This window comes from Chaetodon auriga, chromosome 4 (assembly GCF_051107435.1).
Source record: "Chaetodon auriga isolate fChaAug3 chromosome 4, fChaAug3.hap1, whole genome shotgun sequence".
NCBI classification, from domain to species: domain Eukaryota; kingdom Metazoa; phylum Chordata; class Actinopteri; order Chaetodontiformes; family Chaetodontidae; genus Chaetodon; species Chaetodon auriga.
Genome location: NC_135077.1, coordinates 29910605 through 29937536, shown reverse-complemented (window position 1 = coordinate 29937536; position 26932 = coordinate 29910605). Strand labels below are relative to the sequence as shown.

At 44.3% G+C, this 26932-nt stretch overlaps 1 protein-coding gene across 3 annotated transcripts in view; it reads right to left on the bottom strand.

Moving 5' to 3' along the window:
• The window catches only part of LOC143319929 (glutamate receptor 2-like), a 180364-nt gene that overhangs the window by 126871 nt on the left and 26561 nt on the right, over nt 1-26932 (bottom strand). For all 3 annotated transcript variants that reach the window (XM_076729206.1, XM_076729208.1, XM_076729209.1), the window contains exons 2-3: nt 25787-25927; nt 2995-3234 (exon numbers count right to left, since the gene is read on the bottom strand). In XM_076729206.1, the coding sequence (XP_076585321.1) occupies nt 2995-3234; nt 25787-25927 (381 nt within the window). The remainder of the gene's footprint in view (nt 1-2994; nt 3235-25786; nt 25928-26932) is intronic.

Here is a 26932-nt window from a genome sequence, read left to right as displayed (position 1 = left end):
GTCTCCTGCTGAATAAAACCGGTGATACTAAAGCCCCGTTTACACGTACAAGGATATTTTGAAAAATGGAGACATTTCCCTTCGTTTACACGTAAACTGAGAATTCGCCTCTGAAAATGATGCATTCTAAAATCTCTGGCCAGAGTGGAGATTTTGGAAAACTTTGGTTGCACGTTTGCGTGTAAACTGAGAAAAACAGAGAAAAACTGAGTTTTAGGTAACCAACGTCACAGTATGTGCCAGAACTTGCACCTGCGCCAAAAGTGCCACCTGTTTACATTTTCATTTGACTATGGTGATCATGGATGCATTCAGAGTAGCAGTCAAATTTATGTAGGTGCAAACCCTCTTCGTATGTTTGCATTTGCAAATGCAGCTACTCTATTATATCGAGGAGCAGAGACCAAATAGTACTTGGAGGTCAAGACCCCCCACCAACATGAACAGCTAGTCCACATCACCTCCAGCGTCACCAGTTTTGGGTCCAACCTGGACGAACTGCTGTCTGGTGGGAGAAAATGGACGTGTGTGTACGCTGTTATTTTTGAAAACGGAGAGGGTGAAATGTCTGTTTATGAAAATAGCCGGCTACCTGTAAATGTAGTCTAAAAAACACGCAATAATGGTCAGACACAGCTAGGTCAATAACAGAGGAAACACTGGCTAAGAGACTGTGCTAATGACCAGATCCTGGGTGTGTCCGCTGTTGTGAGTCGGCTGTGTGACGTTGTGTAAAATCCATGCAGCTGAGGAGGTTTAACAAGTCTTTGGACATGTGGTCTAATATATTGTCTACGTGCAAGTCAAGTTATTAAGTGAAGAGGTGGATTGTTGGTGTGTTGGGGGAGGTCTTAGGTTATTAGAGTTCACAGAGTGAACACGATGGTGTCTGGTGTGTTGATGTAGTGTAATGGTAACGTGAATGGGTGAAGTGTCGGTGTGAATAGGTCCATGTTGTTGTGTGTACAGTGGTAAGAGGTGGAACTTGATGCATAGGAGCAAGGACCTGGGGGACATCAATTGGTGGCGGACAGAGCAGCTAGTGCAGGTTTGGGGAGATTGGCATGCTGCACACTGTATGCCAGGTTGGTGGACAGCAAGCGGGCACCTGCTCTGTTTAGATGAAGTCCGTCTGGCCCAAAAAGATGCCGTCTCTCCCAAAAGACATCAAAGTTGTCAATGAAGCCCCACTTTATAAGTCTGGACTGCTGCCTGGCGATGTTGTTCGCTCCTGCGTGGATCCTTTTCGCCAGCAGATGTGAGCTCAGGATGTCCCAGATTTTCCCCCTTATGCCCATAACAATGGTGCTGGGGAACTACAGGGTGAATGCCCCTGTCATGCGGACGTGCCTCACGATGGAGTCCCCAATTATGAGGGTTGTGGGGGGGTTGTGGGAGTGTCCACTCGATCTTCAGGGGGGCAAGCCATCTCAGCCACCCGGCCACCCACACCCGGGGTGTGATCCCTCGTCTGTTTGGGAGAACAGGAGGAGTGCCAGCGCACCGCGTCCTTAATCAGCCACCTGCGCTGGGATGAGGAGCAGGACGGCGGAGGCAGATGGCTCCTGTTGGACACGCACCTGATGCTGGTAGACACTCACCTGTTGGAGGGCAGCTAGCCATGAATGGAGGGAAGTCAACAAGGGCATGATGTCTGTGGTGCAGGTGCAGTTTTCTGGTGCTGGTCCCGGGCCCCCAGCTTCTCGCTCACGGACAAAACCGCGTACTTGTTGGAAAGCGGCAGGCTATGGGGAGAGGAAGCCCCACCATGGGTCCCGCTTGGAGCCCTCTTCCTCCTGCGGACGACCATTTTGGTCCAGGGGGTCACCTTGCTTGGAGTGGAGCAGGCGGATTGTTGACAGGAGGACGACAGTTCCCAGAGAACTGTGTGCCAGAGTGCAGAGCTGGTGTTCTGTGGTGCTGGTTCACTGGTCCATGATGTCTCCAGTTGGTCAATGTCGGCATACAAGACCTGATGGTGGTCAGCAGGGAATCCTTCCTCTGCAGCTCGTCCAACATCCATTCAATGTCCTAGAGAAGGTCAGCAATCTTTTTGTATGCCTTGTTTAGCAATTGTTCCACCTGTCCAGGTGAATCGGCAGCGTCCAGTGTGGGCATGGTGGCTCACTGGCTATGCTAATGCTAGCAGCAAAACAATGGATTTTCTCTGAAATGTTGAGATAACGGGCGGCACGGTGGCACAGCAGGTAGTGCGCGTGCCTAACAGCAAGAAGGTCGCTGTTTGGAACCCCGGGTCGGGCAGTTTGCATGTTCTTCCCATGCATGCGTGGGTTCTCTCCGGGCACTCCGGCTTCTTCCCACAGACCAAAAACATGCTCATTAGGTTAATTGGTGACTCTAAATTGTCCGTAGGTGTGAGTGTGAGTGTGTGAGTTGTATGTCTGTGTGTCTGTGTATGTAGCCCTGCGATTGGCTGGCAACCGGTTCAGGGTGTACCCCGCCTCTTGCCCATTGCTAGCTGGGATAGGCTCCAGCCCCCCGCAACCCCGAAATGGGAGGCGCGGGTATAGAAGATGAATGAATGAATGAATGTTGAGATAACAAAAACAACAGGCCTCTCGGATGATTCCTTTTGGTCGTGCAACATTATCCAAACCAAGATATCCTTTGGAGCTTGATGAAGTGTACTTATTTAGATAATTTAGCTAGGACAGGCTAGTGTGTCTCTTTTCCGAGCGTCAGAGTATAATAACCGTATAACTGTATAATAACCATAATAACCTAATATCCAGAGATACTGACAGAAATTGACAGAGACACAGTATAATTGATGGGTACAAAAACATGGCCAATCACCCAGACCGATACAACAGTTTATATCATAAAGCTAATGTGATAATATGCCACAGATATATTGGTATTGGTATATATAAGAAAATTAAGGGACTTTTTGATAGGAGTTGTGCTAGAAGTCAAGCAGCAGCAACACTAAATTTACATGCTATATGTGATAAATAGTGATACTCTCATTACCTCTGTCACTGTCGTATAGGTAGGCAAACTTTTCCCATTTGTAGTACTCCACTAATGACACTAGCGGCCCCTTGATGTCCGGCCTCATCTGGAGAACAAACTGATTCATTCCCTCTGCTGGGAAAGAAGGTGTGATGAAGGAGACATGAAGTGTCTCACAGAAGGAAGTGATGGTGTTTACCGACTTCTTGTCATAGAAGCCAAAAATGGCGTAGACACCTCGAGAGAACTGGGAACAAACTAAGAGAAAGAGAGAGAGAGAGAGAGAGAGAGAGAGAGAAACATTTTAATAAAACATTTAAGAGGGACAGACTAGTTGTCTGAAATAACATTTTAGGCATTTCCTTAACTTACAAAGTACTTTCGGTGCCTAAACCTAACAAAACTGTGACTGTCACATGAAATTTTTCTTAGCAAGTTTAATTTTGAAAGTGTAAAAGGACGTTGCATGTTTGTTGGTGGATCAGCATGTATATTACACGTTTTGGCGTGATACCAGGTTGAGGTCTACGATCAGACCTGCAGGTCTCCAACCTCAAAGATATTTAGCAGGTGGCACATCAACTGATCACTCCAATGTTGCAGCTAAACAGCCCATCTACAATGCTACGCAAATGACTGAATGACTGAATGAAACATACTACTATATAGAGTTGTATGTGATAGGATGCTGATGACATGATTGAATTGTGTCATGCTAGTCAAATTGGTTTAAGTGGATACAAGGACAACATAGACCCCTACACCTTATAATGAGGTAAGATAAGACATAACTTTATTTATCCCACGCTGGGGAAAATAGGGTGTTACAGATATGTAGAAAAAAATTAATACACTATAAAAGGGGAAACAAAATAAAAATCAACTATATATGTACATTATATACAAAAGGAGTATAAAAATAATACTGCCAACGAAACTGGCAATATTCCATTGGCAATATTAAGGAACTGATATATTTATATATATGTATAAAGGTACTGACAGCTTGTCTTATTTTCTGAATTTTGTCACTGAAGAAAGGAAGAAAATTCATTACATGACTTAGAAGGTAGAAGGTCAGGGGTTAGTCTCTTCAACACAACCTTCACTCCCTATTTCCTTTCTCTTCCTTGTTACTCATCACTTGCATCACGACTCTGCCATAAACACTCTCCCTTCTTTGATCTCTTCTCTGGACTTTGTCCTCTAACCAGTAAGTTTGTCCGATTCCTCCAGCTCCGTGGTTGTCTGACCCAGTGCCTGCTAACAAAATCACCCTTCAGGCAGTTGAAAGGAAGTGGTGCAAACACAAGCACCAAGAGGACCTACTTGCCCACCAATTACTCCTCTCCTCTTCATATCAGCAACAAAAAACCCTTTCTTCAAATACAGAAATTAAAAGCCAAAAAACTGTTTTCTATCTTCTGTATCATGCTTGATCCCCCCTCACCCACCCCCCTCCTCCATTCGACCTATCAATTTTTTGTAAAAAAGACAGATGACGTACACTCCTGATTTCCTCTCCCACTGCTCACACTATTGTCGTCATCTTGCTGGACCTTACAGCAACCTTCTACACAGTGAACCACAAGATCCTCCTCTCCACCCTCCAAGAACTCAGGCTGTGCAGCTTTTCAACACTCAATTTGTGTGGCATTTCTCCATTGTGCTTTTTGTTCCCAGAGAGTGCCATTATTATAATGGGGCAATTGCATTTGTAACTTTCATTATCCATTATCATTCAACAACTTTAGAAATGTTAAGACCCTCAGAAATGGAATGGAAAGTCGAGACTGCGGCACTTTGTTTGTGGCTTCATCACATGCTACCTCAGTCCATAATTATCCAGAATAAAACACGGTTCTTCAATGCTACTCTCCTGGGGGTCGTCAAGATGAATGTTAAAATAACAACAACAAAAAAAACAGTCATGCCCTCCATCTCTGCCTAGTATGTAGGCTCTTGCCTAGTCCACATGTACACAGGTGTGTTGAAAACCAAAAATTTCCAGAGGTCAAGCTCATTGGCTGATGGCTCAGCTGATCTCAGACCAGCCCACATCTGCTGACAGCTAAAATGATCCTCTGCCTCGCTCCTTATTGGCACATCACAAACTGTGCTATTTAAGCTGTCATAGCCTGCTCACCTTTTGCTTCTTTCTTTGCAAGCTGTTTAAAACCCACCTCCACCCCAGCTCAACCGTAATGCAATGTCTGAGTTTATCAATGCATTTCTGTTGTCACCGATGCCCGCTCTGTTCTGTTCCCTTGGAGGTCCTTGCTTCTACTCTCCCTGCTTATAGCTGTTCTATGAAAGAGTGAGGTGCCCTGTTTGCTTCAGGCTTTTCACACAAGTGCGTGAAATGGTAGGGAGGTCCCAGAACAGAGCCACACCGCTAAATGTAATGTATGCTGTATTAATAAATATACTTTGACTAAAGTGGTCCTGACTGAACTGCTTTTGTGTGTGGAAAAAAGGCCAAAATACATAGAAATATCTATGTTTTTTTTCTTCTTCTTCTTTTTTTTTTTTGTTAAATGATAAGATAGATAAGATAGGACTGTATCAGTTTGGCTCTGTCTAGTGATTGTATGTGTTCTTATTCTGTACTTTCTTACTGCACTTGTGTAACCTAATGAATGTCCTTGTACCGTTCAGAGTTGTAGGATAACATGACTGGTGAAAACCAGTTTTGATAACAGGAGGCAGATGACACCTCTTTTTTCTGTCAGTGAGGTCTGTTATGCATTAGATACATGCCTAAACAACACTCACACACAGGGACAAGATGTGGACTGTTGGGCCGTCAACGTCCTGCTCCACTGACAGACTGAGGAAGTCGTTCGTCCCCCACGTAATGCGGGTTGTTAACTACACTCAGGGGGGAAATGTTAAACATTACTGTCAACATTCCCCAAATGCTTTCAATGGAATCTGTACAACACTATGTTCAACATGCACCTTAATTTGCATTGTGTTTGCACTGGACATTTAAACTCTGGACATCTCATTTAAACTCATTTAAACACTTGACATTTGAATTTGCTTTCTGTTGCATTGGATATTTTTACTTTTACTTCTGTTTGGACATTTTTACCTTTAATTCTGTTTGCACTGGACATTTTTGCCTTAAATTCTGTTTGCACTGGACGTCTTTACCTTTAATTCTGTTTGCACTGGACATCTATACTTTTATTCCTATTGCACTGGACATGTGGACATTTTTACATTTTTTACCTTTAACTAGTAACTCCTTGCTTGCCTTATTGCATGCCTTTTACTTAAAATTTGTGGAATATGCTGGAACTTGTGAATTTCCCTTGGGGATGAATAAAGTATCTATCTATCTATCTAAATAATAGGTCTATGTATATGCACATTATATACTGTTTATAAAAATACAGTTGCCAATATGGGTGATAAATAGTGTTATTGCACAGTTGAGAGAAATATACAACAAACAGTCTGACAGTTGTTGGGATGAAGGACTAGCGGTTGCGTTCTTTCTTACCCCGTGTTCCCACCAAACGCGATGTCGCAAGATCGTGCGACAAGATTACATACAAAGTCAATGCAAAGACGCGATTTGAGGCGTCATCGCGCTGGGCGATGCGCTGGACGCGATCGCGCGGTGCGATGGACGCGTTGGCCGCGAAAATCGCTCCCATCGCGTCGCCCCATCGTGCCATCGCTTCATCGCTCGAGTTGAAATAATTGAACTTTTGCGGCGAATTCGCGTGAAGACGCGCCGCGACAGCCTATCAGCATTGAGATCGTCATCGACGTGCTGACATACGGACGTCCTGGTGTTCCCTCGCCGCGCAAACCAAACCGCCAGAAACAATGGAGGAGCAGCTAATTGTTGCCGTCACCGCTCACCCAGAGCTGTGTGACAGTTCCTGTCCCCTCTACAGGGTCAGGAACAAGAAAGACCAGGCCTGGGTGAGCGTGAGCGAGGTGTATGGACTATGGTGGTTAGCGATGGTGGTTATCTCAGCCATGGTCGACGAGAGAATGAATGGCGGAAGAAATGTTTTTGTTTGGGCGGGCTCGTCGCGCGACGCGATGCCGCGACAAGGCGTTTTTTTGCATATTGGACCAGCATCAAAACTGGAGCGTGTAGCGCGATGCGATTTCATTTGACGCACGATTAAATCGCTTTCATCGCGTTCGGTGGGAACACGGCGTTACAGACTGGATGCAGCAGTCTGTTACTGAAGGAGCTGCTGAAGCCACCTATGGTCTCATGCAGGGGGTGGGATGGGTTGTCCATGATCGATGTCAGCTTGGCTAACATGTGACAAACTATGTCACAGAAAAAATATGTGCAAGTTGCAAGTGATAAATAAATGTAAACAATAAACAGTATTGTGCAATACTGCAGTAGTGCAAATAATATGTAAATATTGAAACACTGGGGTTTGTGAGGTTGGTAGAGATAAACTGTTTAAATTACTGTTGTATAGTGTGATGGCTTGTGGCAGGAATGATTTCCTGAAGCGGTCCTTGTGACAGTGGAGCTAAAACAGTCTATTGGAGAACAAGGTCCGCTGTCTGTCCACAAAGTGGTGAAGAGAATGTTCAGGGTTATCCATGATGCATAACAATCTGTCCAGTGTCCTCCTCTCCACCACCTCCTCAAAGGTGTCTAATGGCCAATAATGGGGCCGGCCTTCCTGATCAGTTTGTTCAGTCTGTTGGTGTCACTGGAACCACCGTGACATCCTCCCCCAGAATACAAAGTGGTTGTGTGGTTGTCCTGTTCCTTCCAAAATCAATCACCATCTCCTTGGTCTGGGCCACGTTAAGCAGCAGGTGATTTCTAACACACCACTGCTCTGCATTTGTCCTCTTGTCCATCCTTTATACACCCCACCACCGCTGAGTCGTCCAAAAACTTCTGTAGGTGGCACAATAAGGAGTTGTACTGGAAGGAGACCAAAAAGTGTCCCCTGTGGTGCCCCTGTACTACTTTCCACAGTCTCAGACAGAACATTGATCACCAGGGGAGGTTGAGGGTTGGACAGAGAAAGCTTGGGCAGAAAGGGGTTATGGAGGCCGTTGTGGACAATGGTGAGGTGTGAGGGGTGGGGGAATGCAAGGCCACTCGTGGCTGTGAGCTAAACCTTTGCCCATTTCCCTAATCTTGTTTCTCCTGTCTCTTCAGTTCTGTCTCTTCAGCTCCAGTCCCTGTCTCCAGCCCTTACTGACCACTTTAAATCTCATGGGATACATCCAACATCACTGGTTGCAGGCTGCTTGGTGCCAATCTGCATCAAGCTGTCGGTATGCCATTCAAAAATACGAATGCACAGATAAGAAAGGCCAGCATGCACAGACAACTGGTAACTCTAAATCCTCACCCAACCCTCTGCTTTACATCACTCAACATTACTATTAGTCATACTCCCATTATTATTAGATCCATAGTGCTGTACTAGCTACATAAACAGTATGTTAGTATGTTACAAATATGTACATATATCACATACATAAATATATGATATATGCATATACTATGCTATATATACTGAATATAGTTATTTCTCTCGCTCACCCAACCTGTTGAGGCAGCTCACCTGGTTCTGCCTGAGGTTTCTGCCTTTTAAAATGAAGTTTTTTCTTGCTTGGGGACAACCCCAAGTGCTTGGTCATGAGGGAATTGTTGGGTCTCTGTAGATAAAGATTATGGTCTGTACCAGCTCTATATGGAAAGCATCCTGACACAACTTCTGTTGTGGTTTGGCGAAATATAAATAAAATTGAATTGAATTGAAATGGACTGAAGCAAAGATCTGGAATATTACGAGAGCATTTGAGTCACATAATTGAAAATTTCTACAATACCTTGTCATCTACTTTAAAATACTATTGCTGCACAAAGAGTTAAAAAGAGGCTGACCAACAGAATCTCCCAATGGTTCAATAATAGCAGTGTTAATGAGAATATGTCCAGCAAAATGAAAAGAATCGAGGAAAATTGCACTCAGAGGTCACTGTAATATATACAAAGAAGCCATTATTGTTTATAACAAAGCAGTAAATCTGCCGAGAAATGATTACTTTTCCCAAGATTATTACAGAGAATGCTTTAATATCTAGAACATAATTCTCCACTATTGACCAGCTACTCAACATAATTCTCTGCATCAAATTGTGAAAAACATTTTCAAAAACAAAAAATCTAAATCTTAGCCAGCACTGCTGCTGATGTAAACACAGAATGCGCTGCAGGACTGTAACTACTACACCTGGTGCTGACCCTGTGCCTGCAACATTTTTAAAGTGTTACAAGTCATGTCCAGAATGTCATAAATTCATATCTGCAAACAGGCATCTTCCCAGATGCCTTCAAAACAGCTGTTGTAAAATCATTACCAAGTTAGATGGTAATGCACTCACCAACAATAGGCTGATATCCAACCTTCCATTCATCAGATACTGGAAATGATTAAGTGCAAATGAACGTCTTTCTTAAAGAAAATAGGCTTAGACAAATGTAACTCTTGTTACACTATAATATCTATCAATAAGGTAGCTAAAGATGGACCAATGTCAGAAAAACTAGAACGGCAGGAGCCCAAGATTTTGAATAGCTGTAATGAGAATCAGACATCAAAATGGGTTTGCATTAACATGTGTATTAATTACAACAGCATAACAGGTTGATCACAAATAACCCAAAATAAGAAACTAAAATAATAAAGTGTGCACACAAAAAATAAAACCCTTTTTAACCCTGAGTTCAGTTTTCTCTTTCAGTCACTAAATTGATCGTTGGGGCCCAAAACTGTGATTGTGTAGTCTATCCTACCACACCAGGAAATGAGGAAAGGGATCCTTTTTCAGAACTGTCTGTCCAAACCTCCTCTCACTCCTTGTAGATTGGCCTGACATCTTTTTTTGTTTTGTTTTGTTTTGTTTTGTTTTGTTTTTGTTTTGTTTCCCCAACGGGTGCTGCTCTGGCTTCAGAGTTGTGGAAAATTTCTCTGGCCACCAAAACCTGACCTATAGACAGGTCACACACCCACAGTTACAGTTACACACTCATCAATATAGGTTATATTTTCCTTCTATTTTAGCTTGAAATATCACCAAGTTCTAATAAAACCTATAATTCAATTCATATTTCAAATTGTTGCACATGTTGTGAAAATCTAAGTCAGTGTAAAATTACTTCAGATGCTCCACAAAAATTACCTTGATTTAAGATCTTACAATTACATCTATCCAACCCTTACCACATAAGGCAGCTAGCTTTGTACACGAGTCACTTAAACATCAAGGAAAACACAGACCACACAGATTACAATAAATTGTGCAGCATAAGGTGCTTTAAACTACAGCAAAATCAACACAAATCATGACTTAACAGCAGTAAAAAAAAAAACAGTTTACTGAACTAACATGGCTCGCAGACAAGAGAATTGTGGTTTGCTAACTGCGTTTTCTTCTACATACACAGCTAACGCTATTAGCGTTAGTCTATGGTATTTTACACCGTATAAATTAGCCTAGCGGCTAGCGTATTTTTTCACTCCTAATTTTTCAACAGATAACGATTTTTCTTACTCACCGCTGAGTGGTCTGAATCGCCGTACCTCCCAACAGATCAGCACAGTTAATTTCAGTGTCTGTTTGATGCAATAAAACTTTGGAGCAGAGCTACCATTATTAGTGACAGTGTGGCACGGTGGCAACACTGTCACCTCACAGCAAGAAGGTCCCGGGTTCGATTCTCGCTGTGGGCACCGGGGGTGTGTCCTCCACCATGCCTTCAGTGCCTGCTGCACGAGGAAAAAAGGGCCTTTCTGTGTGGAGTTTGCATGTTCTCCCTGTGTTCACCTGGGCTATCCTCCGTAAAATATACCCCCACTAAAAACATGCAAGAAGATCACCACCTGACTAATGGTGACAACAAGCTGGTTCCCCGGGTGCCGGTCTGGCTGCCCACTGCTCTTGGTCTGCCGCAGAGGAAGGACGACCAGGATGGGTGAAACGCGTGAAACACATGTGCATGTCATGTGACAATAAAGGGGAATGTCTCCCCCCGATTCTTATGGCGGTCTCCCGCGCATCAGGCTCTCGACAGACTAATGAGGGCTGCTGGGAGTCTCCACTGATTGGCGACTCTGCAGTGGATTAAGCCACGTAATTGGCTCACTTTAGTGTCATTCATAGGAACAGTATTAGCCCTTCATATGCCACTTTTGATTACCTGGGTTACACAAATTTTATTCAGTTCATTCAAACATTATTCAGACAAACAGTCATTCAGTAAACAGCAAGTGTACGCCGAATGAAATTTCGTTGCAACAGGCTCAACACAGGATTAAAAATATTTTAAAAATAAAAAAAATAATATTTCAGGTTGTTGATTGTGGTCTGTGGAATGTTGATCGACATTTCATTTCTCAGGATAGAACAGAAGGCCTGCAAGTGGAATAAATTCAGAAAGCTTCAGTTCGGCCTGTAGAGTATTCCACGCAGAGGGGGCAGCAAAGCTAAAAGCTCTTTTTCCAAATTCTGTCCGTACCCTAGGAACAGAAAAAACTAATGAAGTACAAGAGCGCAAGGCGTAGCAACTGCTTGTTTTCTGCAGTAAAGTGCACAAATAAGGGGGAATCAAACCTAAAAGAGTCTTATAGATAAGGGTCAGCCAGTGTGCATACCTGCGAGCACTCAGAGAAGGCAAATTTGATTTCAAGTACAATTCACAATGGTGGGTGAGACGACTGCAGCCAGTGACAAATCTGAGTGCTGAATGAAAAACAGTGTCCAATGAATGGAGACATTTGGATGATGCACTTAGATAAAGCACATCCCCATAGTCAAGGATAGGTAAGAAGGCTGCTGTCACTAATTTCTTTCTGACCTTGAGAGAGAAACAGGTTCTATTTCTAAAAAAGAACCCAAGCTTCACCCGAAGCTTACTTACAAGATTATTTAAATGTGCTTTAAACAAGAGCTCCTCATCTAGGATAAAACCCAAGTACTTGTAATTTAAAACCTGCTCTGTAGGTTTTCCTTTGGATGTTATTTTATTTGTAATACTCTGTGGTAGCACCTTTGTATGAGAGAAAACCATGAGCTTGTTTTTATCTGTGTTTAAAACCAATTTAAGATCATATGAACGAGACTGGATTACATTAAAAGCAGCTTGTAAAAACTCAAAAGCCTGAGTGAGTGAGGTTGAACAGCAATAAATAATTGTGTCATCTGCATAGAAATGATACATTGTGTTTGACAAGTTGTTACAGAGATTATTTATGTAGACTGAAAATAAAAGGGGTCCTAAAACTGAACCTTGGGGCAGAAATAAAGAGCAGAATATTGTGATATATACAGTATGTAAAACAAACAACAGGAGTATACAGTATACTAAAAATAAACAGCAGAAATATACACTGAGGTGATTTTAAAGTGCATGAGTGAAGAATGACCTGAGGTGTTAGCAGTGGTGCAATAAAAATGCTCATTTTGAGATCAGCAGTCTGATGGCCTGGGGGGAAAATGCTGTTGCAGAACCTCTTTCCTGAGGCCAGCAGGGAGAACAGACCAAGGTGGGGGTGTGAGGAGTCACTGATGATGTTTCTTGCACAGGACATGCAGCGTTTAGGTCCGATGTCCTGAATGGAGGGAAGAGAAGTCCCAATGATTTTTTCCGCTGTCATCACCACTCTCCTCACATTCTTCCAGTCAGTGGCACTGCAGCCTCCACACCCCATAGAGATGCAGCTGGTCAAGATGCTCTCTGCAGTGCTTCTGTAGAATGTAGTGAGGATGGGCGGGGGCAAGTGGGCTCTTCTCATCGTGAGCAGGAAGTGCAGGTGTTGCTGTGCCCTCTTGACCAGTAATGCGGTGTTCACAGACCAGGTGAGGTCGCCTGTGATGTGCACCCCCAGGAACTTGGTGTTGCTGACCACCTCCGCTGCTGTGTTGTTGAGGAGAAGTGGAGTGTGGCTGAGCTGGTTCTTTCTGAAGTTGACTATGATTTCTTTGGTTTTGTCCACATTCAGGATCAGGTTGTTGTCTTTGCACAAGGCCACCAACTGTTCCACCTTCTCTCTGTAGGCTAGGTTGTTGTCGTCCCTGATGAGGCCAACCACTGTTGTGTCGTCTGCAAACTTCAAAAAGTGGTTGGTGGCAGCCCTGGGGGCGCAGTCGTGTCATCAGGGTGAACAGCAGAGGGCTCAGGACACAACCCTGAGCGGAGCCTGTGCTGAGGGTGATAACACGGGAGGTGTTCTGACCAACCCGCACTGACTGGTCTTTCAGTGAGGAAGTTAAGCAGCCAGATACGCAGGGGTTTGCTCAAGTCCAGGGGTCTCAATTTGTCTACCAAATGCTGTGGAATGATAGGATAAAACGCTGAACTGAAGTCCAGAAACAGCATCCGCACATGAGTGTTCTCTTGCTCTAGGTGTGCAAGACAAGACAAGTGTGGAGAGCGGAGGAGATGGCATCCTCAGTAGAGTGGTTTGGCCGGTAGGCAAACTGGAAAGGGTTGAACGTGGGAGAGAGACTGGAGATGATGTGTTCCTTTACCCTCTTAGCCTCTCAAAGCACTTCTTCATCATGGGAGTGAGTGTAACGGCCCGGAAGTCATTGAATGATGTGATTTGAGGTTTTTTTTGGCACTGTGGTGATGGTGGTAGACTTGAAGCATGATGGGACTTTGGCTTGATACACTTTGGCAATAAGTTATTAAAAATATCTGTTAGAATGTGAGCCAGCTGATCTGCACATCCCCTGAGCAACCGTCCAGGTATATTGTCAGGGCCCGGGGCCTTCCGTGAGTTGGCTCTCCTCACAGACCTCCGCGCATCAGCTGTGTCAAGACAGAATGCCTCTTCATCCTGCTGGGGAACAGCTTTCTCTGCAGGAGTGTTGTTTAGTGCATCAAACCTCCCAAAGAAGATACTGAGATCGTTGAGGAAGTCTGGATCATCATCACATGTAGGAGGGGCTATCTTGTAGTTTCTGATAGCCCGTATGCCTTGCCACATATTCCTGGTGTTGGTGGTGTCATGGAAGAAATCCTGGATTTTTTTTGGCTGTGGGCACGCTTTTCTTAGTCTGATGACATGGTTCAAGTTGGCTCTCACTGTTCTCCAGTGCCTCCACATCTCCAGACTTGAAGGCTGAGTTCCGTGCCTTTAGCATTTTTCGTACATCTACAGTCATCCAGGGTTTTTGGTTGGCCCAGGTGATGATGTTCTTCATGGTGCTGACATCATCCACGCATTTGTTGATGTAGGCTGACACAGACATGGCATACTCATCTATATTGGTGTGATCATTGTAAGAGGCAGCTTCCTTAAACATGTCCCAGTCAGTGCACTCAAAACAGTCCTGTAGTGCCTCCATAGCCCGAATGGAACAAATGGTCTGAATGCATCTTTGATGTTTGTGTAGGCCTTATTTGGTGTGTTCACTCCCCTGGCTGCACAATCCACATGCTGGTGGAAATGTGGGAGAACTGTCTTCAGAAGGAGGAGATACAGACCCATCCTCCCACCCATCATCATGGGGAATGTGAGATCAATTCCCAATAAGATGGACGAGTTAGCGGCACTGACCTGGCACCAGAGGGACTACTGGGCATGCAGCATCATGATGTTTTCAGAAACATGGCTGACTGTGCTGACTCCAGACATGGACGTGGCGCTGGACGGCTTTAAGCTGCTGCGGGCAGACAGGACGAGTGAAAGTGGTAAGAGGAAAGGAGAAGGACTGGCAGTGTTTGTGAATGACAGAATGTGTAACTCTGGGCATATCACTATTAAAGAACAACTCTGCTGCAAGGACACTGAACTGTTAGCCATTAGCATGAGGCCATATTACCTGCTGCGGAAATTCTCACGTTATCGCGATAGCTGTGTATATTCCCCCCTCTGCTAACACTGATGCAGCCTGTGATGTTCTCTACTCTGTCACAAGCAGGCTGCAGACAGAGCACCCACAGGCCCTCCTTCTTATCTCTGGGGACTTTAATCATGCCTCTTCTTCCTCCACCCTGCCCACTTTCACCCAGTATGTTACATGTTGCAATAGAGACAATAAGACACTGGATTTGTGTTATACCAACACTAAGGAGGCATACACTTCATCTCGACAAAGCACAAAACCGCAGATGAAGAAAAGTCCCTGTTTTTACCCAACAGCAGTTGCAATTCCACCGGTTTGTTGGGCAGTGAACGCACGTTAGAGAGAAATATTCCCGGTAACACTGTGTGTAGTCCGCACTGGCAAAGATGCATGAGTGGCCATTTTCCTCTCCTCTGGCGTTTCGCTGCATGAGCAAAGGTGAGTGCACCTTTGACCAGGATGTCCAAAATTTCCAATGCTGGGAGAAGAAAATTCGGAAATAAATCCTCTGGTGTTGCTACCCTGATGTTCATGAGCTCTTCTCTGGTGAAAGAGCTCTGGTTACCGTTGCAAAAAAGAGATTTAAAACACAATAACAAAACAAAACAACACGCACCAACACACCGAGGCAGCCGTCCGCGGCGACATCTTGGATTGATTGCAATCTAACGTTTCGCTATCTATACGCATATTTAAGATATTTATACCTATATTTTTGGCTATATATATTTATGTTAAGGCCATTTACCATATTTATCACGTCATTTATTACAAAATATGCCGTTATTGTACATAATACCCCTATTGTTGCTGAATTCTTTGATATGAGGTGCTGGAGCTTTAATTAACCCATTGAAGTGGCATATCAGCATATTCAGAATTTCACTGGCTATTCGAAGAGTCAGCTGAAATCAGCTGTGATTGGCTTGACTGTTATTCACCCCTCTGGTTGTTTTTGCTACATGTACCAGATCATGATTGGTCCACTGCGGTGTAATTTGAAACCTGAGACTCCAAAGAGTAACTGGAGGCAAGAATCCTTTCTACATAAGTTTAGGGTTTAAGTTCAGTGGGAAATCACAGAAGACAAACAAAGGACAAAACATACGCTGCCATTTTTGAAAGGAGAAAACTGCTTTCTGCGCATTACTACCTTGTTATGGACTAAACATCTTTACTGCAGTGGATCCTGTGGACCTCTGTTGATGTTTTCAGACATTTTTTTTTGTCAGAGTATTATTGATCTGTAGATCGCTGAATGAGTTGGGTCAATGCTGCATTAATCTTAAACATGGTTGTTTATCTGTTGTTGCTGTTTATTGTGCCTCCTGTTGTGATTCTGTTGTATTAATTGTAGCATTTGTGTCAATACACAGGAAGACAAATACACCACGTGAAATGTTCTCATGGCACGTGGGTGGGCCGTTGGAATATTATAAATACATATACTATGATACACATACCATATACTGATACTTTCAAATGATTTATTATTTCTGTTATGACTGTTACAGTTGATGCAGACGCACCTACAGCCTGGTTCTGCCCAGGGTTTCTGCCAGTTAAAGAGAAGTTTATTCTTGCTAGCATCGCCAAGTGCTTGCTCATGTGAGAATTATTGGATGCTGTACATTCAAAACTATGGTCTCGACCTCCTCTATATAAGAGATAAGTTAGGACTTTATTGATCCCATACAATTTAGTCGTTACAGCCAGGAAGTTACAAAAAGCAAGTACAGTGGCGTAAAGAGGTCAAAATAAAAATATAGAAGTATACAAGATACAGAAAAGAAAAAAAAACTATGTACATTTGTAGAGATTATAAAAAATAGTAAATGCCAAAGATTCTTACTGCCATAATAAAGTGTCACGTCCAGGAAATTATGTTATGTTTAGTTTTTGTTTTGTGTCTATGTTGTCTTGTGGCTTTTATTTTGACATCCCTCTCTCCTCTCGTTTCAGAAATCAGAAATCAGAAATCAGAAAAAGCTTTATTGCCAAGTACGCTTTTACACATACGAGGAATTTGTTCTGGTGAAATTGGTGCATGACACATCTACTAAAATAAGAGCATAAAATATAACAGTTTAAATATATATACACAAGTCTGTTTTTTGTTGTTTGCTATTTTCCGGAAACACAGTCTGTTTTTCAGAAAGAAGTCCAAGTTGAGCGTTAATGTAACGCGTAGAGTTGTATTTATATCAATGTGACAAAATGAGTCCGAGGTGGAATGTGAAGAGTGTCGGGGGGGTTCCGGGCCTTGTTGGTAAGGCTGACAGCAGACGGGAAAAAACTGTTCTTGTGGCGTGAGGTTTTGGTCCTGATGGACCGCAGCCTCCTGCCAGAGGGGAGTGACTCAAAGGGTTTGTGTCCGGGGTGAGAGGGATCAGCCACAATCTTTTCTGCACGCCTCAGGGTCCTGGAGGCGTACAGGTCCTGAAGAGATGGGAGATTGCAGCCAATCACCTTCTCTGCAGACCGAATGACACGCTGCAGTCTGCCCTTGTCCTTGGCGGTGGCAGCAGCGTACCAGACAGTGATGGAGGAGGTGAGGATGGACTCAATAATGGCTGTGTAGAAGTGCACCATCATTGTCTTTGGCAGGCTGAATTTCTTCAGCTGCCGTAGGAAGTACATCCTCTGCTGTGCTTTCCTGATGAGGGAGCTGATGTTCGGCTCCCACTTGAGGTCCTGGGAGAAGATAGTTCCCAGGAAGCGGAAAGACTCCACTGTGTCAACAGTGCGCAAACTTCAGGAGCTTGACAGACTGGTGACTGGAGGTGCGGCTGTTCGTGTACAGGGAGAAGAGCAGAGGAGAAAGAACACAGCCCTGGGGAGATCCGGTGCTGATGATCTTAGCGTCGGAGACGTGTTTCCCCAGCTTCACGCACTGTTTCCTGTCAGACAGGAAGTCTGTAATCCACCTGCAGGTGGAGTCAGGCACGGTCAGGTGGGAGAGCTTCTCCTGAAGCAGGGTTGGGATGATGGTGTTGAAGGCAGAGCTGAAATCCACAAACAGGATCCTAGCGTAGGTTCCTGCGGAGTCCAGGTGCTGGAGGATGAAGTGGAGGGCCAAGTTGACTGCATCGTCTACAGACCTGTTGGCTCTGTAGGCAAACTGCAGGGGGTCCAGGAGAGGGTCAGTGATGTCTCTGAGGTGTGAGAGCACAAGGCGTTCAAAGGACTTCATGACCACAGAGGTCAGGGCGACGGGTCTGAAGTCATTGAGTCCTGTGGTCCTTGGCTTCTTGGGAACAGGGATGATGGTTGAAGACTTGAAGCAGGCTGGCACATGACATGTCTCCAATGAGGTGTTAAAAATGTCTGTGAACACTGGAGACAGCTGATCAGCGCAGTGCTTCAAGGCAGATGGGGAGACAGAATCCGGTCCAGCTGCTTTCCGGGGGTTCTGTCTCCTGAAAAAGTAAACGCCGTTGTGCGCCCTGATTATCTCCACATGTTTCCCATACCTTGTGTGTGCGAGTGTGTATATATAGTCTTTGTCTCCCTTTGTCCTGTGCAGTTCGTCTTGTCTGTCATGTCAGAGAACCACGCCAGTCCCATGCCAAGCTTCTTGTTATTCCAGGTCTTGTATTACGTTGATACTTTGTTTAGCCTTTGTCATTGCCTTGCCATTAGTTATTTTGATACTTTGTCTTACCTTTGCTTATTTTGATACTTTGCCTTTGCCATAGTCTGAGTCGCTTTCCTCGTTAGAGTGTTTTTTGTTCTTGTTATTTCTTCATAGTGATTGATTCCTTATTTAGTGCATTTTGTGATTTTCCTCGAAAGAGTGATTTTCTGTTGATACTTTGTCCTTAATAAATTGTGTTTACCTTGTCTCCTGAGTCGTGCATTTGGGTTCACGTCCTAGCTCAGTCGTGACAGTACGAACTGGCCAGCATGAACCCAGCCGACTCAAGTGACGGCAGCCATTCGCTCCCAAAACGCCCGTCTGAACCACAGAAGGAACAGATGTCCTCTCTGCACAGCGGAGTGAAGGGGCTAGCGAAAGGCCAGGAGAACTTTCAAGCTGCCATAACCACCCAAGTCAATCTCCTGGCAGCCCAGGTACAGCAAGTCCTCGCTCACCTCACAAAGGAGCCCTCCGCTCCCGACGCAGTAGCCACGTCATCTCCAGCGGCTGCGGAGCGTCATCAGGCCCAGTTTTCCACGTCACGGCTCCGCGCCTCGCCCCACCTGAAAAGGAGCCCTCCGCTCCCGGCGCAGCAGCCACGTCATCTCCAGCGGCTGCGGAGCATCATCAGTCCCGGTTTTCCACGTCACGGCTCCGCGCCTCGCCCCACCTGAAAAGTTTTCTGGTGAGTCTGGAGAATGCCAACCGTTCATCATTGACTGTGAAATGCATTATGAACATTTGCCGTCAGCCTTTCCCACAGAACGGTCCAAAGTGGCATTCATGATGTCTCATCTCACCGGGAGGGCGAGGGCGTGGGCTCCGGCCAAGTGGTCCCGCAACTCATTCATCTGTGGGTCCCTCGATGAATTTAAACAGGCTCTGAGGAGGGCTTTTGATCCTCTCTCATCCGACAGAGAGAAAGCACGTGAGCTGAGCAGCATAAAGCAAGGTACGGACTCTGTGTGTGATTACGCCATCCGCTTCCGCACCTTAGCCACAGACAGTGGGTGGAACGCCACGGCACTTCACGATGTTTTTCTCAAAGGACTCTCTGACCAAATTCAGGATTTGTTAGTTCCCCTTGATCTGCCGAGTGACCTTGATTCCCTAATAACCCTAGCCATAAGAACTGACAACCATTTACAGGAGCGTCAACGAGCCCATAACCGAGTGACGTCATCAGCCGGTCGTCAGCAGGGTCACGCTGCTGCCGCAACACCCAGTGGGCAGGGTAACTCAGGCTTCCCTTCATCGGTTCCGCAAGGTGTGACGTCCTCCGAGGAGGTGGAGGAACCCATGCAGCTGGGACGAGCCAAATTGTCCACAGAGGAGGGTCGTCGTCGTCTGCAGGAAGGCAGGTGCTTCTACTGTGGGCAGCAAGGTCATCTCCTCGCAGCATGTCCAGCAAAAAGATCGGGCTCACGAGTCGATGGGAGAGTTCTGGTGAGCCACTTCTCCTCCTCTGAACTCTCTCCTCGAGCCCTAACAGAGATTATGGTAAAACATCATGATATTTCACTTTGTCTTGGGATGCTGCTCATTGACTCAGGGGCTGATGAAAGCCTAATGGACTGGGGTTTTGCCAAAAAACTTAATTTAAAATCTGAACAATTATCCCAGCCCATAACGGCCAGTGCTCTCGATGGGAGCTTATTATTTCAGGTGACCCACAGGACGGAGCCCCTGACAGTCATCGTGGGTGAGCACCATGAAATTATGTACTTTCATTTGTATCGCTCCACCCAGCACTCTCTTATCTTGGGGTTTCCTTGGTTAAAAGAACATAACCCGCACATTGACTGGAGTACTGGGAGGGTTTTGAACTGGGCAGAGAATTGCAAAAACAAGTGTTTTAAGTCATGTCATGATTTGAATGTGAATGCTGTTGTTAATGCTGTCTCTGGTGATATTAACACAGACTCTGAAATTCCCGAACCTGACTTTGGTTCCCAGATGTTACCACGATTTAGGTGAGGTTTTTAGCAAGAGTAAAGCCACTTCCCTTCCTCCTCACCGACCATACGATTGTCCTATTGATTTGATCACGGGGGCCCAAATTCCCAAGGGTAGATTGTACTCCATCTCTGGCCCTGAAAAGAAGGCCATGACTGATTACATCGAGTCCTCTTTGAAGGCTGGCCTTATTCGCCCCTCTTCATCTCCAGCTGGGGCGGGGTTCTTTTTTGTGGGGAAAAAAGTTGGGTCCCTCCGGCCATGTATTGACTATGGGCCACTTAATGACAATACCATTAAGAATCGGTACCCTTTGCCACTCATGTCATCAGCCTTTGATCAGCTTCAGCAGGCCAAGATTTTTACCAAGTTAGATCTGAGAAACGCCTATCACCTGATTCGAATCAGAGAAGGGGACCGGGGGCCCCAGTTCATCTCCAGATTTTGGAAGGAGTTCTGCAGGATCATCGGAGCCACTGTCAGCCTCGCCTCTGGGTATCACCCAGAATCCAACGGCCAGACAGAAAGTCTCAACCAGGAGTTAGAGACATGTCTTCGATGTCTGGTGTCACAGAACCCGGCCTCCTGGAGCAAGAAGCTGGTGTGGGTGGAATGCGCCCACAACTCGCTTCCCACCTCGGCCACCAACATGTCACCGTTTCAGTGTGTCTTCGGTTATCAGCCCCCTCTCTTCTCAGAGGCAGAAAAAGAGATCATCGTTCCATCAGCTCACGCCATGGTCCGGCGTTGCCACCACATCTGGGCAGCCACCCGCAGGGTCCTCCTTCGCAGTGTGGACCGCATGAAGAGGGCTGCGGATTGGAGGCGCCGACCTGCTCCAGCGTACAGGCCTGGCCAGAAGGTCTGGCTCTCAACTCGGGACCTGCCCCTCCATGTTGCCTCCAGGAAGCTGGCTCCGCGGTTCGTGGGCCCATATCCGGTGTCCAAGGTCATTGGTTCCTTCTCGGTTCACCTGCGTCTGCCCCGGTCCTTGAGGGTCCACCCCACCTTCCACATCAGCCAGGTGAAACCTGTCAAGGAGAGCCCCATGGTTCCCGCAGCCACACCCCCTCCACCCCCCCGGGTGATCGACGGTGGTCCTGTCTACTCTGTCAAGACCCTTCTGGCTGTGCGCAACAGGGGCCGGGGAAGGCAGTTCCTGGTGGACTGGGAGGGCTATGGTCCGGAGTAACGATCGTGGGTTCCTGTGAGCTTCATTATGGACCCTGACCTCATCACAGACTTTTACAAACGTCATCCTGACTTGTCTGGTCCGTCAGGAGCCGTCCCTAGAGGGGGGGGGGGGGTACTGTCATGTCCAGGAAATTATGTTAAGTTATGTTTAGTTTTTGTCTTGTGTCTATGTTGTCTCGTGGCTTTTATTTTGACATCCCTCTCTCCTCTCGTTTCAGGTAACTTGCCCTTCCCTCGTGTGTCTCTGATTGTCTGCCCCGCCCTGATTATCTCCACCTGTTTCCCATTACCTTGTGTGTGTGTATATATAGTCTTTGTCTCCCCTTGTCCTGTGCAGTTCGTCTTGTCTGTCATGTCAGAGAACCACGCCAGTCCCATGCCAAGCTTCTTGTTATTCCAGGTCTTGTATTACGTTGATACTTTGTTTAGCCTTTGTCATTGCCTTGCCATTAGTTATTTTGATACTTTGTCTTACCTTTGCTTATTTTGATACTTTGCCTTTGCCATAGTCTGAGTCACTTTCCTCGTTAGAGTGTTTTTTGTTCTCGTTATTTCCTCATAGTGATTGATTCCTTATTTAGTGCATTTTGTGATTTTCCTCGAAAGAGTGATTTTCTGTTGATACTTTGTCCTTAATAAATTGTTTGTGTTTACCTTGTCTCCTGAGTCGTGCATTTGGATTCACGTCCTAGCTCAGTTGTGACAAAAGGTACTGTTGCTAGTAGTCTTATGAGAAAACTAACTACCTACATGAGTGCAATGTATTGTATTGCATCCGAGAAAAAATACTATTTTACTTAAAAAAAAATTTAAGTGAAATGAATAAATTGTATTTATGTTATGGCATAGCACAGAAAAATAATACAAATCTATGTCTGCTCTGGTAACGTTTCCATGCAGTTGATTGTAGTCAAGCATTGAAACATACAGCCATGTTTCTTTCTGCTTCTTCCTCCTGCAGCATGTCCACTGCTCCAGTGCCCCACGCTGTCCACTGTTAAAGTTGCATATAACAGCAATGAGTTACTAACTACCTATTTTGCAACACTTTGGTGCCTGTTGCACAAAATTTAAACAGCAGATCTGCCATGTGTAACTGTGGCTTGACAGCATGCAACATCACTCTAATTAGAGACTGCAGATGGAAAAGATACCTGCTGTCCTCAGATGGCTGTTAAGAGAATCACCAGAGTAAAGGAAAGGCTGTCAGTATATGCTATCTGCTGTTGTGGATTACTGATGCTGGTAAGAATTAGTCATTAATATTGGTTGAAGAATGTAGAGTGAATATGGAAACACAAGCAAAACATTAATAAATGATTTGAAGTGATTTCAATAAGGTGTATTAGCTATGCCTTCACCAAACGTGACCAAAATAAGAGATGAGAGAAAGATAACTGCACTGAGCTATTGACCTGCTCAGAGCAGGCAACCATAGGACCCTGCACGACACACTCATTTTTGGCACCAAGATTGACATACACCACTGGATTAGCATCATCCTCTACCTCCCTTCTCCTGCCACTGGGGCCCATGGTGAGTCACCAAGGTACCAAACAAGTGAAGTCATGAAATAACTTTAGTGCCCCCCAAGAAAATATCGGTTCACCACCAAAGTAGAGACCCTTGTCTTGTCACTTGCTTAATTAAAGTGACAAAGCCCATAACTAACAACTAATTTTACAGTAATTTAATTTTTTAGAGCTGTACAAAATGTTATTTTGTTAAAATTTCAACCTGTAACATGCAGGAATTCCTGATTGTAACTTCCAATATGTTCCAAATTATCTCAGGTAGACATTCTGTCTTTGTTCAGTAAATGTATGTATCTTTGTCACAGGTGCAAAACAACAGTGTAGAGTCCATGCATTCATTGCTATCAAAATACACTGCACTGCCCTTAAATAGCAGAGCTTTGAGCCTCGGGCCACAATTACATCATGCTCTGATGAAGGCAGTGTATACTGCATACATGGAGTCCTCATTCCCATTGCTTCTACTCTTTGCTCTGTAACAGAATATGAAACGTAACATGACTCTACAGTACCTTGAACTAAGCTGAACTGAATTGATTTTCTAGGGGTATTTCATTTCTTAATGCAGTGTATTCTACTTATGATGAGTAAGGATATGTCATAGATGCTAAATGACTTTCAAACTTTACAATTTTTCTGCTCCTGCTCCCACAATTAAGATCAACGTTTACCAATTTTAACAATTCATCCTCAGGATAGAAAACATGAATGACCCAAACTCACAGCACTTATGCTACTGTGGCTAGGTATCCTCAACCAGATAAACACTCACCTGTGTGTGTGTGTGTGTGTGTGTGTGTGTGTGTGTGTGTGTGTGGAGAGAGAAAACAATTTCTCTTGCAGTTATTGCAAAGAGGCAGTTTAACTCGATACTTATATAAGCACTGGTATATGAGAGACGTAGCCAAGAGAGTAGCCTGATTGTGGACCACTTCCTACACCTGATTTGTTCAGTGATTTACAGTAAATAGGTGAGGTGTCTGGTGGTTCACCTGGAGAAACAGTTAACTAATCAGATTTGTAGGGGATGTCTTTTGATGCTTTGATAGCCTTTGATGGTAAGTGGTTCAATTATTATGCAGGCCAAATCCTGTCCTGTTTTATCCCATCCCATCCAGTTTGTGCACTCTGATGTTGTGTGGGATTCATGTATGTGTCTGTTGAATTTGATATTTTCTTCTGGTTTGATGTATTTGTGTATTCTGAAGCTGTACGGAAGGTGCAAACAACAAATAAATCTAAATCTTATCTAATCATCTAAACCTAAATCTAAAACTATGATACAGTCTCTTTTTTTACTAACATTCCCTGTGCTGTCATCACAGTCAGCTAATCCATCTTTACTTTACGTAAATGATATATTAATAGAAATATATAAATATTTTCTGCTCACTAAAGTACAGGAGGTATCTTCAGAGATTATACACCCGTTTCACCCATTTTACTCAGAAGTATAAGTCTGACACCTCTGTGGATTGACTTATTTTGGCATTGTCTTTATGCAGCACTTAGATCCATAATTGATAACAGCTTCTGACTTTGATAAGTTTAGAAATGCACTATATGGTCCTTTCAATTTTTATATAAATAAGTAGAAAGAAACAAGTAAGAAATCTATATTTGTTATAATAATAATAATAATAATAATAACAATAATAATAATAATAATAATAATAATAATAATAATAATAATAATAATTCTTATTATTATTATTATTATTATTATCCACAAATCTGAACTTACAAATTCAAAACCCATATCTATACTAATAACATCAAATAGTACATTTAAACAAGCTCCTACAAACAATAGGAAGGCAGTCAAAACAACAGATATGTGCTCTTTTGGGCTGTCTTCATGTACACACATACCCTGTTCCCTAGCTGTGGAATGTTCCAAACAAACTTTCTCAGTCTTTTGTTGCCACTGTTCCAAATATGCCTATATTTATGCAAAGTGCTTCACAATATTTTTAGCATTTCAGCATTTATCCATTCAACACAAACATACATACACTGGTGGCAGAGGCTACCATGCATACATGAATTGGAATTCACACACACTCGCACAGCATCAGGAGAAATTCGGTATTCAGTATCTTGCCCAAGGATACTTTGTCATGTGGACTGTGAGGGACAAGGATCAAACCACCAGCCTTCTGATTAGTGGACAACAGGCACAGCGGCCTGAACGGTGAAAAGTGACGGTCAGTGGCCACTGCAACTGAGAAGCTGGTGCCTTGATGTTTTGTGTTCTGCTCTTTGGTAATGTCAAAGAGAGTCAGAGTCATTTTCAATTTCATTTGCAGTGCAATGATGCAATGCATAGCCCGGTTGTTGTAAAGGAGACTAGCACTGCAACACAAGGCTAAGACAGACAATGTAAGAAATTCATAATATTAAAACATAGACTAGCACATTGGTTTCAGTCTCATAATGAAATTTGTTAACGGTAAAAAAATATAGAATACTATCAGATCAAATATCGATATTGCCTCAAAAATACAGTGCCCTAGTCGGGCTTTACCAATACTAATACTAAAGAACTGTAGCACAATAACATCTGTACTTAATTAAACTGTCTTCAGAATAACATAAGAATACAGATACTTACAGCAGTTAGTGACAGCAAAGCTGTTGGCCACCTCCAGGTTATCTATGTGTGGTGTCAGTCTGAAATCTGCCATTCCAAACTGAACCATGCCAATTCTGAATGCACTATACTCCTGATCTGCACCCCTGGGGAATAAACCACCTGAGACAGACAGACAGAGAGACAGACAGACAGGCAGACAAGAAGGGAGGAAAATGGGAAGAGAAATAGCAAAATTATTTTTATACAATATATATCATATAAAGAAAACCACACAGTTTCTACTAAGAGGCAGTAAGCAACCAAGATGGAGGTACATGCACAATGCGAGGCTCAGTGTCTCACTAGAATTCATGATATAGTTATTATTCTGTTACTGATTTGAGCCTGTTCGCTCAGTACAACTTTGCGAAAACTTCCTACAGCAGACAACAACTTTTGGATCTAAGATTTCGATGCACAAGCAGTGTACTCGACAAACTTCAGCTCCCCCAAGAAATCGCCAGGACAGCTACACCGACCAGAAAGGACCGTCAGCGGCGTTGAAGTTGTAAACAAAGGAGAAGGAAGCACAAAGGCCTACGGACTAAGCTACAGCTAACCCTGCACCGGCTATTGCTAACCAGTACCTTGGCGTCCTTGGGGAACAAAATGGATGAGCTACGACTTCGGATCACCTCACAGAGGATGTTTAAGGACTGCAACGTCATGATTTTTACTGAAACATGGTTAAACAACAGCATCCCAGACCACGTGTTAGAGCTGCAGGGATGCCGCGTCTTTAGAACGGACAGAATGGCAGAGCACTCTGGTAAGACCAGGGGCAGAGGACTGTGTATTTATGTGAACAAAAATAGGTGTACAAACTCTGTTATCAACGGGAGCCACTGTTCTGCTAATCTGGAAAATCTGATGACCAAGTGCAGGCCTTTTTATCTGCCTAGAGAGTTCACATCCACTGTGATAACTGCAGTTTATATCCCCCCAGATGCTAATGCTAACCTAGCGATTAATGAACTGTATGCTGCTATCCACAAACAACAAACTGCACACCCTGATGGAGCCTTTATTGTTGCTGGAGACTTCAACCACTCCAACCTGAGGACTGTTCTCCCCAAATTTCACCAGAATGTCTCCTGCCCCACTAGAGGAGACAAAGGGACCATT